This window comes from Pteronotus mesoamericanus, unplaced genomic scaffold (genome assembly GCF_021234165.1).
Source record: "Pteronotus mesoamericanus isolate MK-2021 breed Mesoamerican mustached bat unplaced genomic scaffold, CSHL_Meso_final scaffold_507, whole genome shotgun sequence".
In the NCBI taxonomy this organism is placed as follows: domain Eukaryota; kingdom Metazoa; phylum Chordata; class Mammalia; order Chiroptera; family Mormoopidae; genus Pteronotus; species Pteronotus mesoamericanus.
In genome coordinates, this window is record NW_026555319.1 from 3,652,219 (window position 1) to 3,669,949 (window position 17,731).

The following is a 17,731-nucleotide window of genomic DNA, read 5'->3' on the forward strand; positions in this document are numbered from 1 at the left end:
AAGCGCATTCAGTGGCTGGTAAGAGTCCGCTTAGAGAGGGGGCCAGCTAGTCTCCCTCCCAGGCATTTGAACTGGAGGCTTTCGGGCTCACTGAATTAGACGGCTGGCAAAGAGCGCTGACGGTGACTGGAAGCTCTCGGCGAGGTCCGCATGTGAAACGCAGGCCACAGGCGAGCTCCAGCCAAGCCAGGGGCTCTTGAGCAGAAGCTTCGAAGCAGAGACGAGGAGGACAGCAGGTGAGAAAGCCAGCTGGTGGCGGCAGGAGACCACAGGGAAGAGCAGAGCCTGAGAGAGGAGGCCCGTCCCCTGAGGACGCGGAGCTGCCTGGGACCCGGCTGACGCCTCCCCAGGAGGCGGGCCAGCCCGAGACCCTGGAGGTGTGGTCCCGAGACAACCAGCACCTCGCCGACGCAGGCAGGGAACCCACGGCACGGGCTAGCGCAGGAGGGTCCCTGGGCACGGGCCAGGAGCGCCAACTAAAACGCGCGCCTGTGGGCTGAATGCGGACTGCGGGCAGAGTTCCTACGGAAGGCGGCCTGCACCGCCTCAGCTGGGTGCCCTGGATGGCACACATGACGCCCGAGGGGCAGCTCGGCTCTGGGGAATGGCGGCCCGCACGGAGTTTTTCATCAACCATTACATGAATTCTTAAATAAAACTAACTTTCTATGATACCCTGTCGTAGGAGTCGTCCTGGGGAGCAAGGATGAGGCCCACTTTACAGGCTTCTCCTGTCGTAAGAAGGGTTCTCCGGCCCCGAGGGCCCCCGAACTGGCGCCTGATGCGCTCGGCAGACCTCGCCGCGACTCCGGGGCAGGATGCCATGCTGCCTGTGCCAGGGGAGAGGCAAGGCTTCCACAGCTGGTCACGTGCTTAAAAAACACCACCTCCAGAGACTTTGGAAACCCGTCTGCATTAGTTTCCTGTTGCTGCCGTAACAAATGACCGCGACGTGAGAGGCCAGGACAAGCCAATGCACGACCCGTTCGGCCTGGGGGTCGGGAGGCTGAGACGGGTCTCCGTGCCTACACCCGAGATGTCCGTGGCCTGCGTTCCTTCCGAAGGTCTAAGGGAGACATGCTCCCCGCGGCCTCCAGCTTCCAGAGGCGCCGGTCCTCCGCCCGCGCAGAGCCCACGGCGCCAGGCCGGCCCTCCTGCCCTGCTCCTCCTCTGGTTCTCCCTGGGACGCCCTCCTCTACTTCTGAGGAGGACCCGCGTTTACACTGGGCCCGGCAAGATAACTCAAAACAACCCCCCCCCATTTTAAAGGCAGCTGACCCACCACCTTAACTGCTCTGTGCCATGTTACCTGACACATTCACAGGCTGTGGGGATGCGGACGTGAACACCTGGGTGGGGGCGGGGTGGGGGCATCCCTCGGACCGCCGGGCCGCCCACCCGGGCCCCCGGTCACACACCGCCCAGTGGAGGCACTTAGCCGGCAGTCCCGCCCCGCACCGGGGTCCCCGAGCGCTCTTCCACGGACGCGCTTCCCCTTTCAATTCCACGTGTAGTTCCCGGGCACCCACTATGAGCCAGGCTCTGGCAGGCTCCGCGAAGACAGCAGGAATCCTGGCAGGTCAGGTCTACCGAATGCCCCAGGCGGCATCCCTGAGGGTCGCAGGTTCCCAGAGGACGCTGGCGTCCGCTCCCTTTGGGTTTACACTAGGGCTGCCGGCGCTCAGGCTCGTCTTGAAAGAAGGACAGGGTTTCCCTGGCGCGGGGCTGGGGGGCACGGGGAGCCACGGAAGGCGGAGGCCGCCTGAAGGCCCGCACTCCCCCCATCTCAGGTTCCATGCCCTCCATTAGGAGCGGAACTGACATTTTCACCTCCCCTCTGACAAAACTGCAGACTTTTGTGAGCAGATAAGGGAGCTAACACTTCAGCTGTAGACACTGCCCTGGCCAAGTTGCCTAACCTCTCGGTGACAGGGCAAATGCACTGCTACGCTCAGGTTTTCTTTCCTTTTTTGTAAATGTGAAAAACAAGAAGGCTACCACCGCCTACCTGAGAGGGCTCCTGTGAGAAGTGCTCAAGGGAATGTAAAGAGAACCCAGGACGTAGTCGTAGTTGCTGCTCAGCAGCTTTGAATTCTCGGCTCCTACCCAGCAGAGGAACGCGACACCCTCTCCTCCAGCCTCTTTTCCCAGGCTCCTCCCAACCTTATCATCTTCTCTGCCTCTTCATCAGGTCACGTCAGCCAACCGGCCTCCCCAGGAAAAGGAAACCTGGTCCTGGAGCCCTGAAGGGGAGGAGGCGGGTAAGGGGGCTCGGGGGCTTCCTGCTGGGGAGCGCGACTCACAGCTGCGACAGCGAACGCGGGGAAGGGGCGATGCACGGGGAACTCTCATGCAGGGGACGCAGTCCACACGCACCCCCGACCCGGCCTCGGCTCGCGCGGCCCCCGCGAACGGCCCTCGGTCCTCCAGCGGTCCGCTCACCTCTCCCCCGAGGGCGTGAGCTCCCTGAGGACAGAGCCTGCCCTCCGCACCTCGCAGCCCGCGCCCCCACCTGACCCTTCGACGGCAGGCCACGCCATGCCCAAAGACGGAGGAGAGCGCGGGGGAAGGGCAGCTGCTGGCCTCCGGCATGGCCGCAGCCGAGTAAAGCCAACTTAGTGGTCGGCGGCCACGGCTCCCCTGGGCACCCAGTCGCCAGGCCTAGCGTTAGAAAGCTCCTCTCTGGAAAGCTTACAACGTGCAGGGCACAGCGCTCTGACCCTGCAACCCCGGCCACTCCCTACGTCTGGCAGGGACTCCCACCTTGGGTCAGGAACAGATGGTGACTATGCAGGCCATGTGTCTCGAGGTCACAGTCCAGCAGCTTGCATCCCAAGGCTCTCTGTCTCACAGGCCCAATTAGAAGGGCTCCTCAAATCTGCACTCAGCAGAAGCCCACTGTGCAGAAAGCTACTGCTTATCTCCAAATCCATAGAAAGACCATCCCTCTCTACAGACATTCACACCAAGGCTCCCTAAGGAAAAGCTACATGAAAAAGAGAAGTGAAAGCAAAACCAACCACAAGAAACTACGTACCAGATGCGTTCTGTGTCCGCGGGGGTGATTTATGTGTGTGACATTCCTTGCAATGCCAAGAGGGCCAGAACCACGAACTCCGAGGCAGAGCATGCAGCTCCGCCGCGCAGCCGTGGAAAGTACGGCAACCCACGCTGCCCAAGCTCTTGTCGAGCAGCTATTTGAAAGCCACACTGTAAGACCCCGCCGGATACGTGATTTCCTTTAGTTTACAGGGGAGAAACTTAGGTTCCTACCCACAGCCGGCTGCACGAGGACGCAGAGTGGGGTCCCACCTGCTGGACCTCCCCGGCCTCTCTCTCCTGGCACTACAGGCCTCACCCCAGCCCACCCTGACGGCCACCTGCGGGCCAGGTGCGCCCTCCCCGGCTTACGGCGGCAGACAAGGAAGGCCGAGGAAGGTGACTTCTATCATGTAAGTTTTGCCTTGGGAAAAAGCAACTTTTCCGCCTCCAAAGTGTCCCGGTCATTGAGCACAACAACGTAGGATGAAATGAAGATGTGCCACGCTAGGGCTAGCTGGCATCAGTGCGGGAAGGACGCGGGCGTCAAGGGAACTTCGTGAAGCTGGAGCTCCATCAGCAATGCCATCTCCCCCACGTGGGCCGCTGGGCACTCGCACAGTCCCGAGTCCTCAGACCTCCCATCTCCCTGCCCGAAGCCGGCCTCGCGAAGCCCCTGGAGGAGCCCGAGGCTTTCCATGTTCAGAGGCAGGCCACGTTCGGAATCCCTAGGCCACTTCACAGGACCGGGGGGGAAAATAACCACAACTTCCCCTGCACTTAGTTCCTCCCCCAAAGAGCTGCTGAACCTCATCTGGAAACAGCTGGAAGGCAGTTTACAGGAAACCAAAACGAAAAAAAAAAAGCACAGAGTGTACCAGGGAGTTAGGCAGCTGAACGAAGAGGCCAGGGCACAGAGAGGAAGTTGGTCAAAAAGCGCCCAGGCCAGAAGCAGTCACACAGGAGAGGAGGCCCCGCCGGCCCTTCTCCAGGCCCCGGAGGCGGCGCGGCCCTGGGCTCACTGGCGGCCTGGAGGCTCGCGCCCAGTGGGAGGGCGGTCCACACGCCTCCGCGGCTAAGTCGTCTTCCCTGGCTGCCCCCCACCTAGATCCGACTTCTCCGAAAGCCAGCGAGTGGCCGTGACAGGGCAGCTAAGGCCTGAAACTCCCTTCTGCTCTCGAGCAGCTTTCTGCTTCCCAGAGGCTACAGCCCAGACAGCTGGTTTTGAGTCATTCCTGTCGCTCTGTACCCAAGTTCCACACTGCAGCTCGACTCGAGGGCCCTCCGAACCAGCCCCACACAGACAGACGGGCAGACAGCCAGCAGGGGCCTGCAGTGGCAGGGCTCGTGCAGGGAAGCAGGACAGCCAGCGGGGTGGGAGGTGCGGAGAGCAAGGTAAGCCTCTGACCAAACTACGGGTGCATTTTGCAATCAAGAAAGTTAATTGAGCAATGGCCAGCTGCCAAACATTTCTCAAAGAAGTGGGGGGGGGGGGGGGAATGCCATTACTAAAATTCCTTGGTGTTATTTAATAATAAGCCTTTAGGTTATCCAAAGTGAGGGCAAAGGTGAGACTGGCTTATTTCTTTCCTTTAGCAGAGCGTCGATGAGCATCTTCTAGCCCATCCCTCCTGCTACTCAGTTGTCTATTCTCCCCCTGTACATGCAGTTTATATTAAAAACAAGGACGAGGGTTAAGTGCTTTTAATAAAACACATTCCTGTCTCTCATCCCTAGTTTTGTGTGAAAGGGCTTACTCACACTGGAATATACGCTGCAATCTCGCTTAATTCACATGGAAGTGTTCAAAATTTGAGATGGAGTGAGCAGGGCCAAGAGAAGGCAGAGGGCTGCAATCTCAATACCATTTGTCTAAAAAAAGCCAGAACATCTTCACAGGCTCAGAGCCAACTCAAACTGGCAAGACCAGAGAAGCGGAGCCGAGCAGGACCAATGCCCCCGCGCAGGGGGCGGGGGAAGCAGCCAAGTGGCAAACAAGCCACCAGGGAAAGCTTCGAGAGGAAATGGGAGGGTGGGGGCATTTCAGGAACATAACAAAGGAACAAACTGATTAATCATTTATTCCAGAGGAGGAAAATGTCACCCGGAGCCCAGTATCCAGTGTTTTAACTTCAGGTAAATGTGTAATGTTTTAACTTGGACGCATTCCGGGCTCATGGTTCTCAAAAACAAGGTGAGGGCTGCGGGACTGCTCCTACTTTCATCTTTACACTTTTCGGAAATCTCCCAGGAAACCTCCTGCACTGCCCGCAGAGCTGACCTAACGCAGCCCCAGACAGTCCAATTATAGATCAATAGTCCCCACTTAGCAGAGCTCCCAGGGCACGCCCCGCCCCGCAGCCAGTCCAGGGAGCCACGCTGCCCAGACAGAAGTTACCTGCGCAGACACCCAACACCTGCGCCGAGGAAGCCAAGGAAGCAGAGCGTGCAGTGCGAGAGCTGGCTGTTTCAGGAGCAAAGGAAAGAGACCTCTGCCCAGAACCAACCCTACCTGTCAGGATGGTGTCTGGGACGCCTGCCCTCAACACTGAGGAGCCTCCTATAATGTTTCAGGGCCGGCCAGAGAGAACCTTCCGACGTGCCAGGGGGACAGGCTGCACCTCCGATCGGTGCGGGGCGGGGGGGGGCTCTGGCAGGCTTCCTAGGAGACGCCCAGGGCCCCCCTCCCACGTTAGGGGAGGGCTTCCCAATCAGGGAGATGACCCTCTGCTGGGACAAGAACAGCAGCTGCCGTTACAGAGCATCTAACTATGTGCCAGACACAGGAGTAAGAACTGTACCTGCCTCCTTCCCTCTCCACAACAGCCAGGGGAGCCGATAGGACTGTCATCTCCCCTCCTTTTTTTGAGAGAGGGGAAGGGAGGGAGAAAGAAACATCCATCGCTGCCCCTCCTACGCGCCCCCACAGGGACTGAACCCGCAACCCAGGCACATGCCCTGACCGGGGATCAAACCAGGACCTTTTGCTCTGCGGGACGACCTCTAGCCCAGGAGCCACACCAGTCTGGGCTGTCATCCCCTCTTTATAAAGGGGGAAACGGGCTCTGAGGTTCTATCAACCATTCAAGGCTGGAACCAGCCTACTTAACCACCCCTGGACAGGTAGTCCTAACTACCAGACTGCTAAAATACACAAAGCGTCTCGGGGAAGGGCGGGCTACAGCAGAGTGATACAAGGTACAGCCTGTCTTTACACCTCCTTCTTGTGCAAAATCGGTGGCCCTGGGGGACTGGAGCAGAGGATCTGGACGGGGAACCTTAAGCCGGAAGAACCCGAGCACTGCTGACAGGGAAAGAGGCCAGGGCCCCCTAAGCCTTCTCGAAGGGGCAAGACCCAAAGGGAATACGTGAAGTCAAGGGGCCCCCCCACCCTTGTTTTGTCAAAGGGAGCTCGGCTCGACAGGTGGGGCCAGCCGGGGGTCGCCGGGTCCTCTACCTATAGGCCAGGGTCATGCACTCGAAGAGCTTGGTGAGCGAGGCGTCGATGGACAGGTGGCAGGAGCTGGTCTTTCCGAAGCTGTAGGTCTGGCACGTCTGCTTGTTGACCGTGTCGAAATCATAGCCCTTCTTGGGCGGGTGCTCGCGGTGCGGCGACGATACCATGAAGTGGCCGCTGTGGATAATCTGCTGGCGGCGCGGAGGCTCCTCGCGGCCCGGCCCGGCCCAGGGCGGCGGCGGCGCGGCGCTCGCGTGGGCCCGGGCCGGGTTGGCGGCGCCGGAGGCGGGCGGCGGGGACGGCTCATCAGTGTCGGAGTCGTCGTCGTCCTCAGGCACCGGGGGTTTGAGGAGCACCGGGCGGCCCCTGCTGCTAGGCCGGCGCGGGGAGCACATGAAGACGTCGGCGGCCATGGGAGCGCCCGGCCGGGGGCATCCCCCGGGGTCCGGGTCGAAGCGGGCGAGTGAAACGGATGGAACGGCAGCCCGGCCAGCGCGGGGACTGCCCGCGAGTGCGCCGCGGGGCGTGAAGGGGGAGGGCGCGGGCCCGGGCTTGACGTCACCGGCGCGTCTCGGCCAATCGGCTGCCCGCGTCGGCCTCTTAAAGGCGCAGGGGAGCTTTGGCGTCTCAAGGCGGACAAAAAGAAAAAAAAATGGGGAGCGGGGCCACGCCTCCAAGACTCGCCCCTTGTCGCCCCGACCCACTCTGGGCTGGCCTGGTGCGGTGGGAAGAGTTGGCCAGGTAGTGCCACTCGCCGGTGTCTGGGCCTAGGAAAGGCGTTGGCCCAGCAGGCTCCGCCGACCCAGCCCCGCTCGCCGGAGAATCGCCTGGAGGCCTCGCTGCGGGCGGGGCGGGCCCTCCACGTGGAGGGTGGGGGTGGGGCTCCTTCCCCCTCCCAGGCTCCCCTTTCTCCAGTAAGGCCCGGAACTGTCCTAGCAGCTCAGACCTGAAGTTGGAGTCACTGTGGTGGTTGTTCCCGTTTTATTGATGAGAAGAGGGAGTCGCCGAATACCGCAGGAATTTTTCTAAGGAGAGGACCAGATCAAGAACACTTCTCACTGAGACCTCACTAATAGAGAGGTGGAAAGGGGCTCTGCCAAGTCAAGGCATTTTCCTGGGGCACGACGGCAGTGGCGGACGGCAGTGGCGGAGGCGCTTGTGAAGGTCTCAGCGTTTGGAGGGCGAGCCAGCCCCAAACAATTCGGAAAGGGGAAACTCTGAACTTGAGCCATAGTTTTGTTTTTTGTCAAGCGGGGAATGATTCCTATGTCTCAGAGACTTGTGACTGTTAAAAAACGTCTACGAAGTGTTTAGCAAAGCACCTAGCACAGCATGAGTGCTGAATAAATGCACTACAGGCTGAAAGAAGTGAGCCAACCAGCCAGAGGCACCTAAATAACACCAATACTCAACTGCTTTTGACCTACAGAAACGGCAATTTCCTGTGGTTCCACCTAATAATGAGCACTTCCAGAAAGCTGTCGAGGTTTCAGGGACTCAAAGCCAGCCTGGGATGGGGACACAGTGGGGAGGATCAGGGTGGCAGGGCATCGAGGGCCCAGTGAGCCCCCAGCACCCACCCCTGTCCCAGGGGGGCCTCAGGAGCCCTCCACAAAAGCGCTCTGTGCCCTACCGTGCAGCCAGTTTCGGTTGGAGGCTGATTGCTCCGCCCACCCTCCACCTGAAGGCGCGGGTGTTGGGGATGGAGGGGAGGAAGGGCTCATCAAATTGGCAGCAGTAACCCCTTTCCTCGATATCTCTAAGGAGAAATAGGTCGCAAGGGATGGCCAGCTTCCCGTGTGAGTTGGAAAGGCCCAAACCACCGCTTTGAACTCTGGCTACAAATATCTGAACGTCCAGCCTTTGAGTTGCTATCCTTCATCTGAAAATGTTTCTTCTTGGTAAACCCTTAAATGCCCGGCCACATCCCATACAGCAATTCCACATCTAGAATTTTATTCCAACGATATTTGTACAAGGATGATGATTGTAGTACCATCTATGAAACATGAACAGAAACAATGTGATGTCTAAAAAGGGAGAAGTCATTGGATATATCATGGCCCCAAATATAATGGAACACTACGTATTAAATGGTGCAAATGTATATTTATTGACGTGGATAGAAGTCCATGATGTATTGTTGGGTGGCAAATAAAAAGTTATCAGTAGTTTGATATCAATTTCAAAAATAAATAAATGCATGTATTAATGTGTGTATGTCAGAAAGTACACCAAGTTAACTAACACCAGTTAGCTCATTATCTCTGGGTGGAGTGGTTTTTATTTTTCTTCTTTCTTTTCTAATTTCTGAAAGCAAAAAATTGTTACTTGTATACTTTTTTTCTTTTTTGGAGTGTACTCTTTATTTCTGTTTGGTTTCTTAACACAAAAGACATCCATGAAGGAGAATGTATACTTTTGTTGAATTAAAAAATATAAACATCAATGTCCTTAAAAGAGATAACCTCCCCAGGCTGATGTTAAAACTGGCAATCTTTGGGCCATATTTGGTGCACACACATGCTGTGTGCACAGTCCTTGCTATATGTTCCTAGAAGTTGTATCAGAGAAGAAACGAGATGAGGAAAACTACAGCTAAAAGTGCAGGAAGCAGAGGATCCCCAAGAGTGAGACTGTAGGGGGCTCCAGGCTCACGATCAGCAGCTGCAAGGAGGTCTCAGGGGCGGTTTTCAGGAGAATGGAAAATGCTTGAGGGGCATCCGGGCTGAGGCCCCCTGCCCCCTGAGCGGCGGGCAGCATTGCAGGCCCCCAGAGGGACAAGCCCCACAATGCTCCTGAGAGCGGAGAACTCCATGGAGGACAAAGAGCTCCCCTACCTGGCAAAGCCCAAGTACATGGAGAGCCAGCTCCTTTTCCCAGATTAGAAGCAACGTAGCCACTCCATCGTCATGGAACGGGCAATCAGGAGCACAGGAATTCCCAAATTCGAAGTATTACAGACCAGCAAACGTCAGCCAACAGGTAAAGCACACCAGGGCCCTGCAAGAAAGCTGCCTGAGAGGTAGCAAGTGCAGCGGGAAAGTGAACAGAATGAACAGAAGACTCTTAAAGTAATGAATAGCCTTATGCAGAATACAGAAGGGTCGGCACGCATTAAGCAACAACCCATTATGGGAAAGAAGCAAGGAAAGGTCTTAGAAAATAAATACTAATGCACAATTATGAATAAGAAGGAAAAGCTGAGTTGAACAGCAAAATGAATACGGCTAGAAAAACACAGCCAGTAAGCTAAAAGATTAGTCGGAGCATTTCTCCCAGAAAACTGCCAAAAGGACGAAGGGAGGTTAAGTGACATGGAGGATATATTGAAAAGTTCTAACACCGGCCGAATAGTTCCAGAAAGAAAGAGGAAATTGAGAGAGACAGAGGAAAAAATAGAGGAAATAATGAAAGCAGCAATAAAAGAAAACTTCCCAAGGTACTAAAACCACAAGCCTTCTGTGTGCCTCAGTACAGACTGCGCTGTGATAACAAACCACACCCAAATCTTAATGGCTTAAACCCACAAAGGTGTGCTTCTGGTTCAGGCCACCTATCTATGGGCTGCCTGTCCGTGGCAGGTTGGCAGTAGACGCCACTGATTGTCATCACTCCAAGGTTCAGGCAGACGGAGCAGCCACCGCTGCAAACGTTGCCAGTGGCAATGGCGAGGAGAGAGAGCTCACCAGGGTCTTCCGTTGTTGAAGAAATGGTTTGGCCCGGAAGGGACGTGAACTCACCCGGTATTGGCCAGAACTAATCACAAGGCCACTTTCGACCACAAGCGAGCCAGGAAGTACAATCTGATCACATGACCAGCAAACAGCCACAAGTATGTGAACAGGACTGATGAGTGGTGACAACGATCCCTTTGAGTTGCTAGGGTCCCTGTAAATGCAATGTCATAAATGACCCTCTAAAGCATTATGCTAAGTAAAAGAAGCCATATATTGTTTAGTTCCTTTTATGTGACATCTGGAAAAGGCAAAATGATAGGGACAGGAACCAGATCAGCGGTTGCCAGGAGCTGGGAGGGGAGGGGACTGACTAGAGAGGAACAAGGGAACTATTTGTTGTTGTGGTTACAGGACTGTGTAAGCTTCTCAACATTCACAGAAATACACACCTGACAAGGGTGAATGTTACTCTTTGTAATTGTACCTCAATAAATCTTGCAGGATAAAAGGTAAAAATGGCCTTTTCATCCACAGGCCATACTTGAAAGAATTACTAGAGGTTTTTCTCCAGCAGAACAGCTACTGAATTCAAGAGAAAGAGATAGGACCTAAGAAACAGTGTTGAGTAATAAAATAAAATGAAACTTAAAATTGAATTTTAAAATTACAACTTTAAAGGTTTTTATAAAAATAAAATGAAGTTTAAAAAAATCAAATCATGTGAGAAGGCTGTACTTAAAAATAGCAGCCCCCGCGCGGCGTGCCCAGAGCTGGCCGTTCAGGCCTGTCCCCGTCCTCCATGGGGCAATCGCTTCCAAACTGTTTAGTTATTACTTCTAGTACTTATCTCCACCTTGAAAAAATGCTCATATGTATAGTCCAGAGTCATCAATTTCACACATCCTCTATTGACTTGTGTTAGAATTATTATACTTTATTTTTTTTCCTTAATAATTGTTTAAATTGATTTTAGAGGGAGAGAGAGGGAAACTGAGATTTGCTGTTCATTCGTCGGCTGCATGTGCCCTGATCGGGGATCAAACCAGCGTCTTTCGGTTACCAGGCTGGCCGGTCAACCCACAGAGCCACACCAGCCAGGGCTCTGTCAGTTTCTCTTGAACTCGTGCTTTACGTGGGAAGCTTCCCTCGAAGCCTGACGTCCATTAGGATGACTGATAGGGTCAGTGTGCATGCAGCTGGGACATGGTGTGTCAGCTGGTGAGTCCGTGGGTGGCCAGGCAGCTTCTAGACCTGAGCCTCCTGTTAGAAGCTGGAGGTCTTCCCTCTGAGCGGTTCCGATGGCACAGATGACCCCTCGTCGCCTTCTGGGAGGGAGGGTATAAGCTGAGCTGCGGAATCTCTGGAGCACGGCCAGGGAAGGGGACAGTAGCCTTGCTGTTCGCTCTGCCCACGCCACTGAATTGCCGCCCATTGCTGGCGGCCTCCGGCTCCTCCCTCCCTGCACTCCTCCGTGCCTACTGTCCCTGATTCTGGAGCCTCCCTGATTTAATTTCTCCAGACACTCCATCTCCTGTCCCCCGCAGAGGGACGAAGGGGCAGGCGGCCGAGACACTGCAGGATGCGGGGCGGCCACCTGGAGGTCTGACTGTCTCACAGGCAGACTCTCCACCAAACCCTGTTTCTAATCCTCTGCTCTCTGCAGTCACCGACGCCTCCGGTCCCGGAGGCTTCCAGGGTTCCGGGTGGGACCAAGCTGTGCAGGGGGACCCACGCCTGCAGCGCTTGGGTCTGTTCTTCCTCCGCCTCACGAGTTCATTTCCATCCCTCCATTCTCCTTCCCACTTCCCCAGACAGTGGCTGGGACGGCAGATGTTGCCTTATTTCACCAGCTGTGGACTTTCTGCCTCTGCTTCTTGTTTTCTTGTACTTTGGGGGTGACTTTAGAAGAAAAAAAAGAAAAGGTTAAACATGGCTTTACAATAGTAAAAACCAGCATCTAAACACTTCTTAAAATGTGGCTGATTGGCTAACATTTTTAAACTCATGACCTAAACAGAAGCACGTTAGCATTTACTGAACCGTCAGGAGGTCTGACAGCGCTGGGCCTGCGTTGCTTCCACCGCAGCAGCTGGGGCTGAGGAGCGACTTTAGACACAGCGCGTCCTCCCCGGCTTCCCACGTCCCCGCCGAACGCCTGCCATCCCGGGGGGTTGCCAACCTAGGGAAACGTCACCTGCCTGGTTCCTGTAGGCATGTGCGTTTGAAATCCCTGCTACGCCTCGTTATTAGCAGTGGGCACATCGGCAGAACAAGCTTTTCCTGCGTGGCTGAGGGAGAAAAAGGACAGTCACAGGGGGCGAGGGGCGCGGCAGGAACAGGGCGCCGGGGATCAGACCAAGGCGCTGGAGACCAAGAGGGTGAGAGGGCTCTGGGGATGAAACTCTCGCACTTCGGGGCTAACAAATGCCTACCTCATCGGGTCATTGGAAGGACTGAGTGAGTTAACATATGTCAGGGCCACGTGTTACGTGTCAACAGTGCCTGGCACGTAACACGCGGTGTTACGTTGGCTGTTACTATTTTCACCGGTCCTGTCTTATCGCGGGGTGAATTGCGTACAGCAATGTTCCCTTTTTCATGTTCACTTCCACGAGTTTGGCAGGTGTATAGCCATGTACTCACCAGGCCAGTCCTGACATGAAATAGTTCCCACGCACACGCAGTTCCCTCGTCTCTTTGCCCTCAGCCCCTCTCCCTGGCCAGCCCGCAGCAGCCACTGATCCGCTTCTGGTCTCTGCAGTTTGGCCTTTTCCAGAATTTCACATAAATGGACTCATTCGGTAGCAGCCTTGAGTCTGGCTTCTCTTTACTTGATGCAATGCGCCCGGATTCCTGCCTATTAGTTACCATTGCGTGTCTCTGCAGTCCTCGCCTTTTTATTGTGAGTGGGGTTTCGTTTTACAAACGTAGCACAGTTGGTCGGTCCATTCGCCGGTTCAAGGCCGTCTCAGTTGTTTCCAGTTGTGGATGATTACAAACAAGGCCGCTGTAAACATTCATATAGAGGCTCCTAGGCATTTTGATTTCTCTTAGGTAAATACCTAGGAGAGCGATTTGCCAGGTTGTGGGGGTGGGTTTATGTTCAACTTCATAGGGACCTACCAAACTCTTCTCCTAATGGCTGTACGATTTTCCCTTCCCACGGCCACGCAGGAGAATTTTTGTCTCCCTGCATCCTCACCGCATTTGCCGTGGCCGACCTTTGTAGCTCTTTTAGTGGGAACATAGGACGTCTCATTGTGGTTTGTTTTCATTTCCCTAATAACTAGTGATGCTCACCATCTTTCATGGGCTTATTTGCTTTCTGAAAAATTTTTTTTTTTGACGAAGGACCTATACAAGTATTTTGCTAGGTTGTTTTTGGTGGGGCGAGGGATGCTATCTTTCTTATTACTGAGTTGTGAGAGTTCTTTATATATTCTAGATACAAGTCCTGTGTCAGGTAAGCATTTTGCAAGAATCATCTGCCTGTCTGTGGTTTTTCTTTTCATTCTCTTCACGGTTCTTTAGCAGAGCGGAAGCTTGGCATTTTGATGAACCCCAATTTATCAATTTTTTCCTTTCATCGTTAGTGCTTTGGTGTCCAAAGTAAGCTTGGCCTAACCACAGGCTCACACAGATTTTCTCCTGTGTCTTCTGCTAGGATTTCTAGAATTGCCTTTTGGTCTATGACCCGCTCTGAGTGGACTTGCTGTCAGGCGTGAGGTATGGGCTGAGGTCCACACGTTCTGCACAGGGACATCCGTTCAATTGTCCCTGCACCAACCAGCGAATGTTTGCATGGCCGTTAACACTATCAGGGTCTCCCGTGTTCCGGGGGCCGGGGTCAGCCAGCGGACATGCTGGTCCTGCACGTTCCTCAAACCAGACAGCTGGGGCCTGTGGCAGTTCTCTGCTGGCAGAAGAATGGGTTTCAGGTGGCCTCACGGCTCGCTCTCTCCTTCTGAAGCTTTTTACATAAAGCAAACCATGAAAGGGCAAAGGTGGCCTCGTGGTCTGGCAGCGTCCCTTTGAAAACAAACAAGCGCAGGAACTGAAAGGCAGCAGCCTTCCCCGGGGACTACTTGGAGAAACAGTTCGGGGCCTGGGCATCCGCCACGCGTGGCTCTCCTGCCCCCCCCCAAGATGGCAGGTCGGACACAGGGAAGCCAACAGGCCGCTTCACGTGTGACCTCTGGACAGGGAGACACCCCCCACCCCTGCCCCGGCCTGCACTTTGGCAGGGAGAGGTCACGTGGTGTGGAGCCTCTAATCGCGGGAGGAGCTGGACGACCGTGGCTGAGTGGCCTTCGATGGTTCGCACAGCCAGCCTCACGCCTCCAAGGGAAACTGAGGCACAGGGGGATGAAGGCATTGAGGCACGTGCGGAGGTTTTTTTTGAGCTTTACTGCGCTCTATTTTACACCCCATGAAATCCACCCACTTTCAGTGTACAGTTCAAAATCATTTCCTGCTGCCTCTGCGCAGTCAGTCCTTGCTCCCAGCCTCAGACAAACCAGGCTCTCCCTTCTGATACCATGGTTTTGCTTTTGTTAGAAATTTCATGTAAATGGGATCATACAGTCTGAAGTCACGGCGAAATTTCAAGCCAGAATCTAACAAGGAAGGCGGAGAGCCAGAGAGCCAGCACAGCCGCCCGCACCCGGGGCTGCCCTGCACGCTGTCACCTGGCGGGCGCCGGGGTCTCTGAACTTCCACCTTCACACCGTGCAGGCGGGGCTGCAAGTCGGCCCCGTCTCAGGGTTAAAGCCAGAGTGAAACGAAGGAGCAGAGGCTCGGTGTCTTGCACGTTCATAATACTCCATGGGAACTGGAAGCAGACCCCACACCCAGCAGCCAGAGGGGCGGGCAGGCCCACTGCCCCTTCCTCGCCCCGGGGGAGATTCCTAGCAATGCCAGCGGACTCCAGCGGATGCAACGACACCGGGGAATCTCGCCAACATCGCAGAGAGTGGAGGGAGCCGGACCCAAGAGGGCGCTTCGGTATGAATCCGGGAACACAAAGTCCAAGAAACGGGCAAAATTCATCTGCACCAAGAAGTCGGGCAGCAGTTACCGTTCGAGGGAACAGACCGGAAGGAATGGGGGTATGTCTGGGGGCTGGTGATCTGCTGGTTCTTGATCCAGCGCTCGTTATGCAGGTGTATTTAGTGTGTGAAAACTCTCTGAGCTACACCCTTCCTTACGTGTGGGTAAAACGTTCAGAAAAGCCATGCGCAGTGCCTGGCACGTAGGAGGTAAATGCTGTTGTTTTAACAAGTGTTTCGATAGGAAAGTGCGGTTGAGGGCAACAATGGGCAAACTTTTCTGTGGGGGCCAAAGGGTAAATACTTCAGACTTTGCAAGTCAAACAGCCCTGTAACAGCCACTCAGCTTCGCTATGGTACCGTTACAACAGCCCAGGACAGTATGTAAACACGTGAGCGTGGCTGGATTCAACTACTTTATTTACAAAAACAAGCAGGGGTCTGATTGGTCTCATCCAGGGGACGATGGCTGGATTCCAGAGCCTCCTTCACCGAGTCCCTGCAGGACCCTGTCCAGTCGCTGCCCTGCCTCAGTTTCTCTATCTGTATAATGGGAGGCGGATTCCTGCTCGACACTACCATTGGGGGCTGCCCGGAGGTCAGATGAGCTCATAACCAAGGGAGCTCTCGGGGAGGCAAAAGCAGGACTTGAGAGCCTCTTGAGATTCTTTGGCACGAAGCAGATTGCGATTCCTGCCAGAGCCTGGGAGAGGAAGACACTGAGCCCGCGGCACCCCGTGCACCTGGGGGCATCCCAGAGAGAGGCGGGGCCTGCGAGCCTGGCACCACATCCTGGTCCTTGCCTCCCAGCGGCCTGTCCCCCCAGGGCCTGGGGCGGGAAAGCAAAGGGAAGGAGAGGGACCGGAAAAATGCACCCCCTGCGGCTGTTCCTCTGAGCTCCCACCTGGGCCTGCCTCACCGGCCGCCCGCGGCCGCGGCAGGGATATGGCAGCCGCCGCGATGCGGGGGCCGTCTCGTCCAGTCTCCAGCCCTCCGCTCACACCCTTCGCTCAGCCAGATTTCTCTTCCGCCTGCTTCCTGGTGGGCTTCCACGCAAGCCCCGAAGCATGAGGCGGGCGTGGATCATCCGGGTGTGCTGGGTGATCAGTCCCGCGTCAGTCCTTTGGAGGAGGTGCATGTCTGAAGAGAGCAAGGTGTAAGCCAGACGGCAAGCCCAAAGCACCTGGGGTGGGCGACTGTCGTCTTTCCTTGTGCCTCAGTTTCTAGGAGCTGGACTTGTGGAGTCTCAACGTGCTTGAGGGCAGTAACTATAATGGTAATAACAACAGCCGCGAACATTGATTGAGATTCACTATGTGCCAGGGCTCGTCCCAAGCATGTCACAAGTATTAGTAATTCATTAGATCCTCAAAACAACCTGAGGAGACACTATTATTCCCCCTACTTTCCAGGTGAGGGAACTGGGGCCCAGAGAGGTTAAGATACTTTCCTGAGGCCACACAGCACTAAACTGCTGGAGCTCTGAGGATTTTAGAAAAGGCTGTTTCAGACGTCCAAAAATGGTTCCATGATAATCCTGTTTCTTTCCTTGTCCTAGCTGTGATATTTCCCAGTCCTTGTCACATGGGTGCACGGGAAGGGGATAGTGTAGAGGGGGACAGAGACACTTCTGGTTAGCAGTGAGAGCCGCCATGTTGGTAAGCACTCTTCCCGGATTTGTCGGGAGACACGCCACGCCCTGGGTGAGAGAGTCGGGGCTCACGTGGGGAAGACCAGGGAAAACGGACCTCCATTGCCAAGGGCATGTGCTGGCTCACACAGTGGAAAATTTCGGGGAAGGGCCAGCTTCAGGGCTGGCTGGGGCCAGGTGCTCGAATGCTGCTCTCAGGAAGCTCGCAGTCAGCATCTCCCAGCTCGCTCCTGCGCCGGCTCCGTCGTCAGGCCGGCCTCTCCCCAGCTTGGAGCGAAGGCGGCCCCCACCCCCCGGCGCCCCGCCTCGCCCCGGCTCCGTTATACAATGCCAGCGACGTTCCAACAGAGCCCTCTCCTCTCAGTTCCCGCAAAAACCCCTGGGGCTGGCTCTCGTTGGGCCACTTTGGGTCATGTGATCACCTCTGAACCAACCGCTATCATCAGGGGGCGGGACCTAGGCCTGGGTCCCATGGCCTCCCTTGGGACTGAGAGTGGGTGAGGGGGACCTCTACTGGAAGGAGAGGGGAATGCAAACAGCAAAGGCAGCGGCGGGGGGGCGGGGGGGGCGTGTGTGTGTGAGAGAGAGAGAGAGAGAGAGAGAGAGAGAGAGAGAGAGTCAGTCAGTCCCTGGAGAATACGGATCGTCACCTGGGACGCAGGTGGGTCGGCTTGGTGGTTGGGGGTTGCAATCCCCCGAGATCAACCACTGACTTCCATGACACTTGCCGAGGCGGTCGAGTCACTGAGCTTTCTTTAACCGCCTCCCCCAACCCACCTGTCTGTGGTTACCCACTGGCTCACGTCCCCTGGGGGTGCACAGCCCCTCCAGCCAGCGCCCAGCCTCCTGTTGGCCT

At 55.6% G+C, this 17,731-nt stretch overlaps 1 protein-coding gene across 1 annotated transcript in view; it reads right to left on the minus strand.

The window, feature by feature from the left end:
• Positions 1–7,003, minus strand: part of MLXIP (MLX interacting protein) — a 48,903-nt gene extending 41,900 nt beyond the window's left edge. Inside the window, exon 1 of the mRNA XM_054594393.1 lies at positions 6,497–7,003. Coding sequence (XP_054450368.1) covers positions 6,497–6,909 — 413 coding nt within the window. The 5' untranslated portion in view covers positions 6,910–7,003. The remainder of the gene's footprint in view (positions 1–6,496) is intronic.
• Between the last annotated feature and the right edge of the window lie 10,728 nt (positions 7,004–17,731).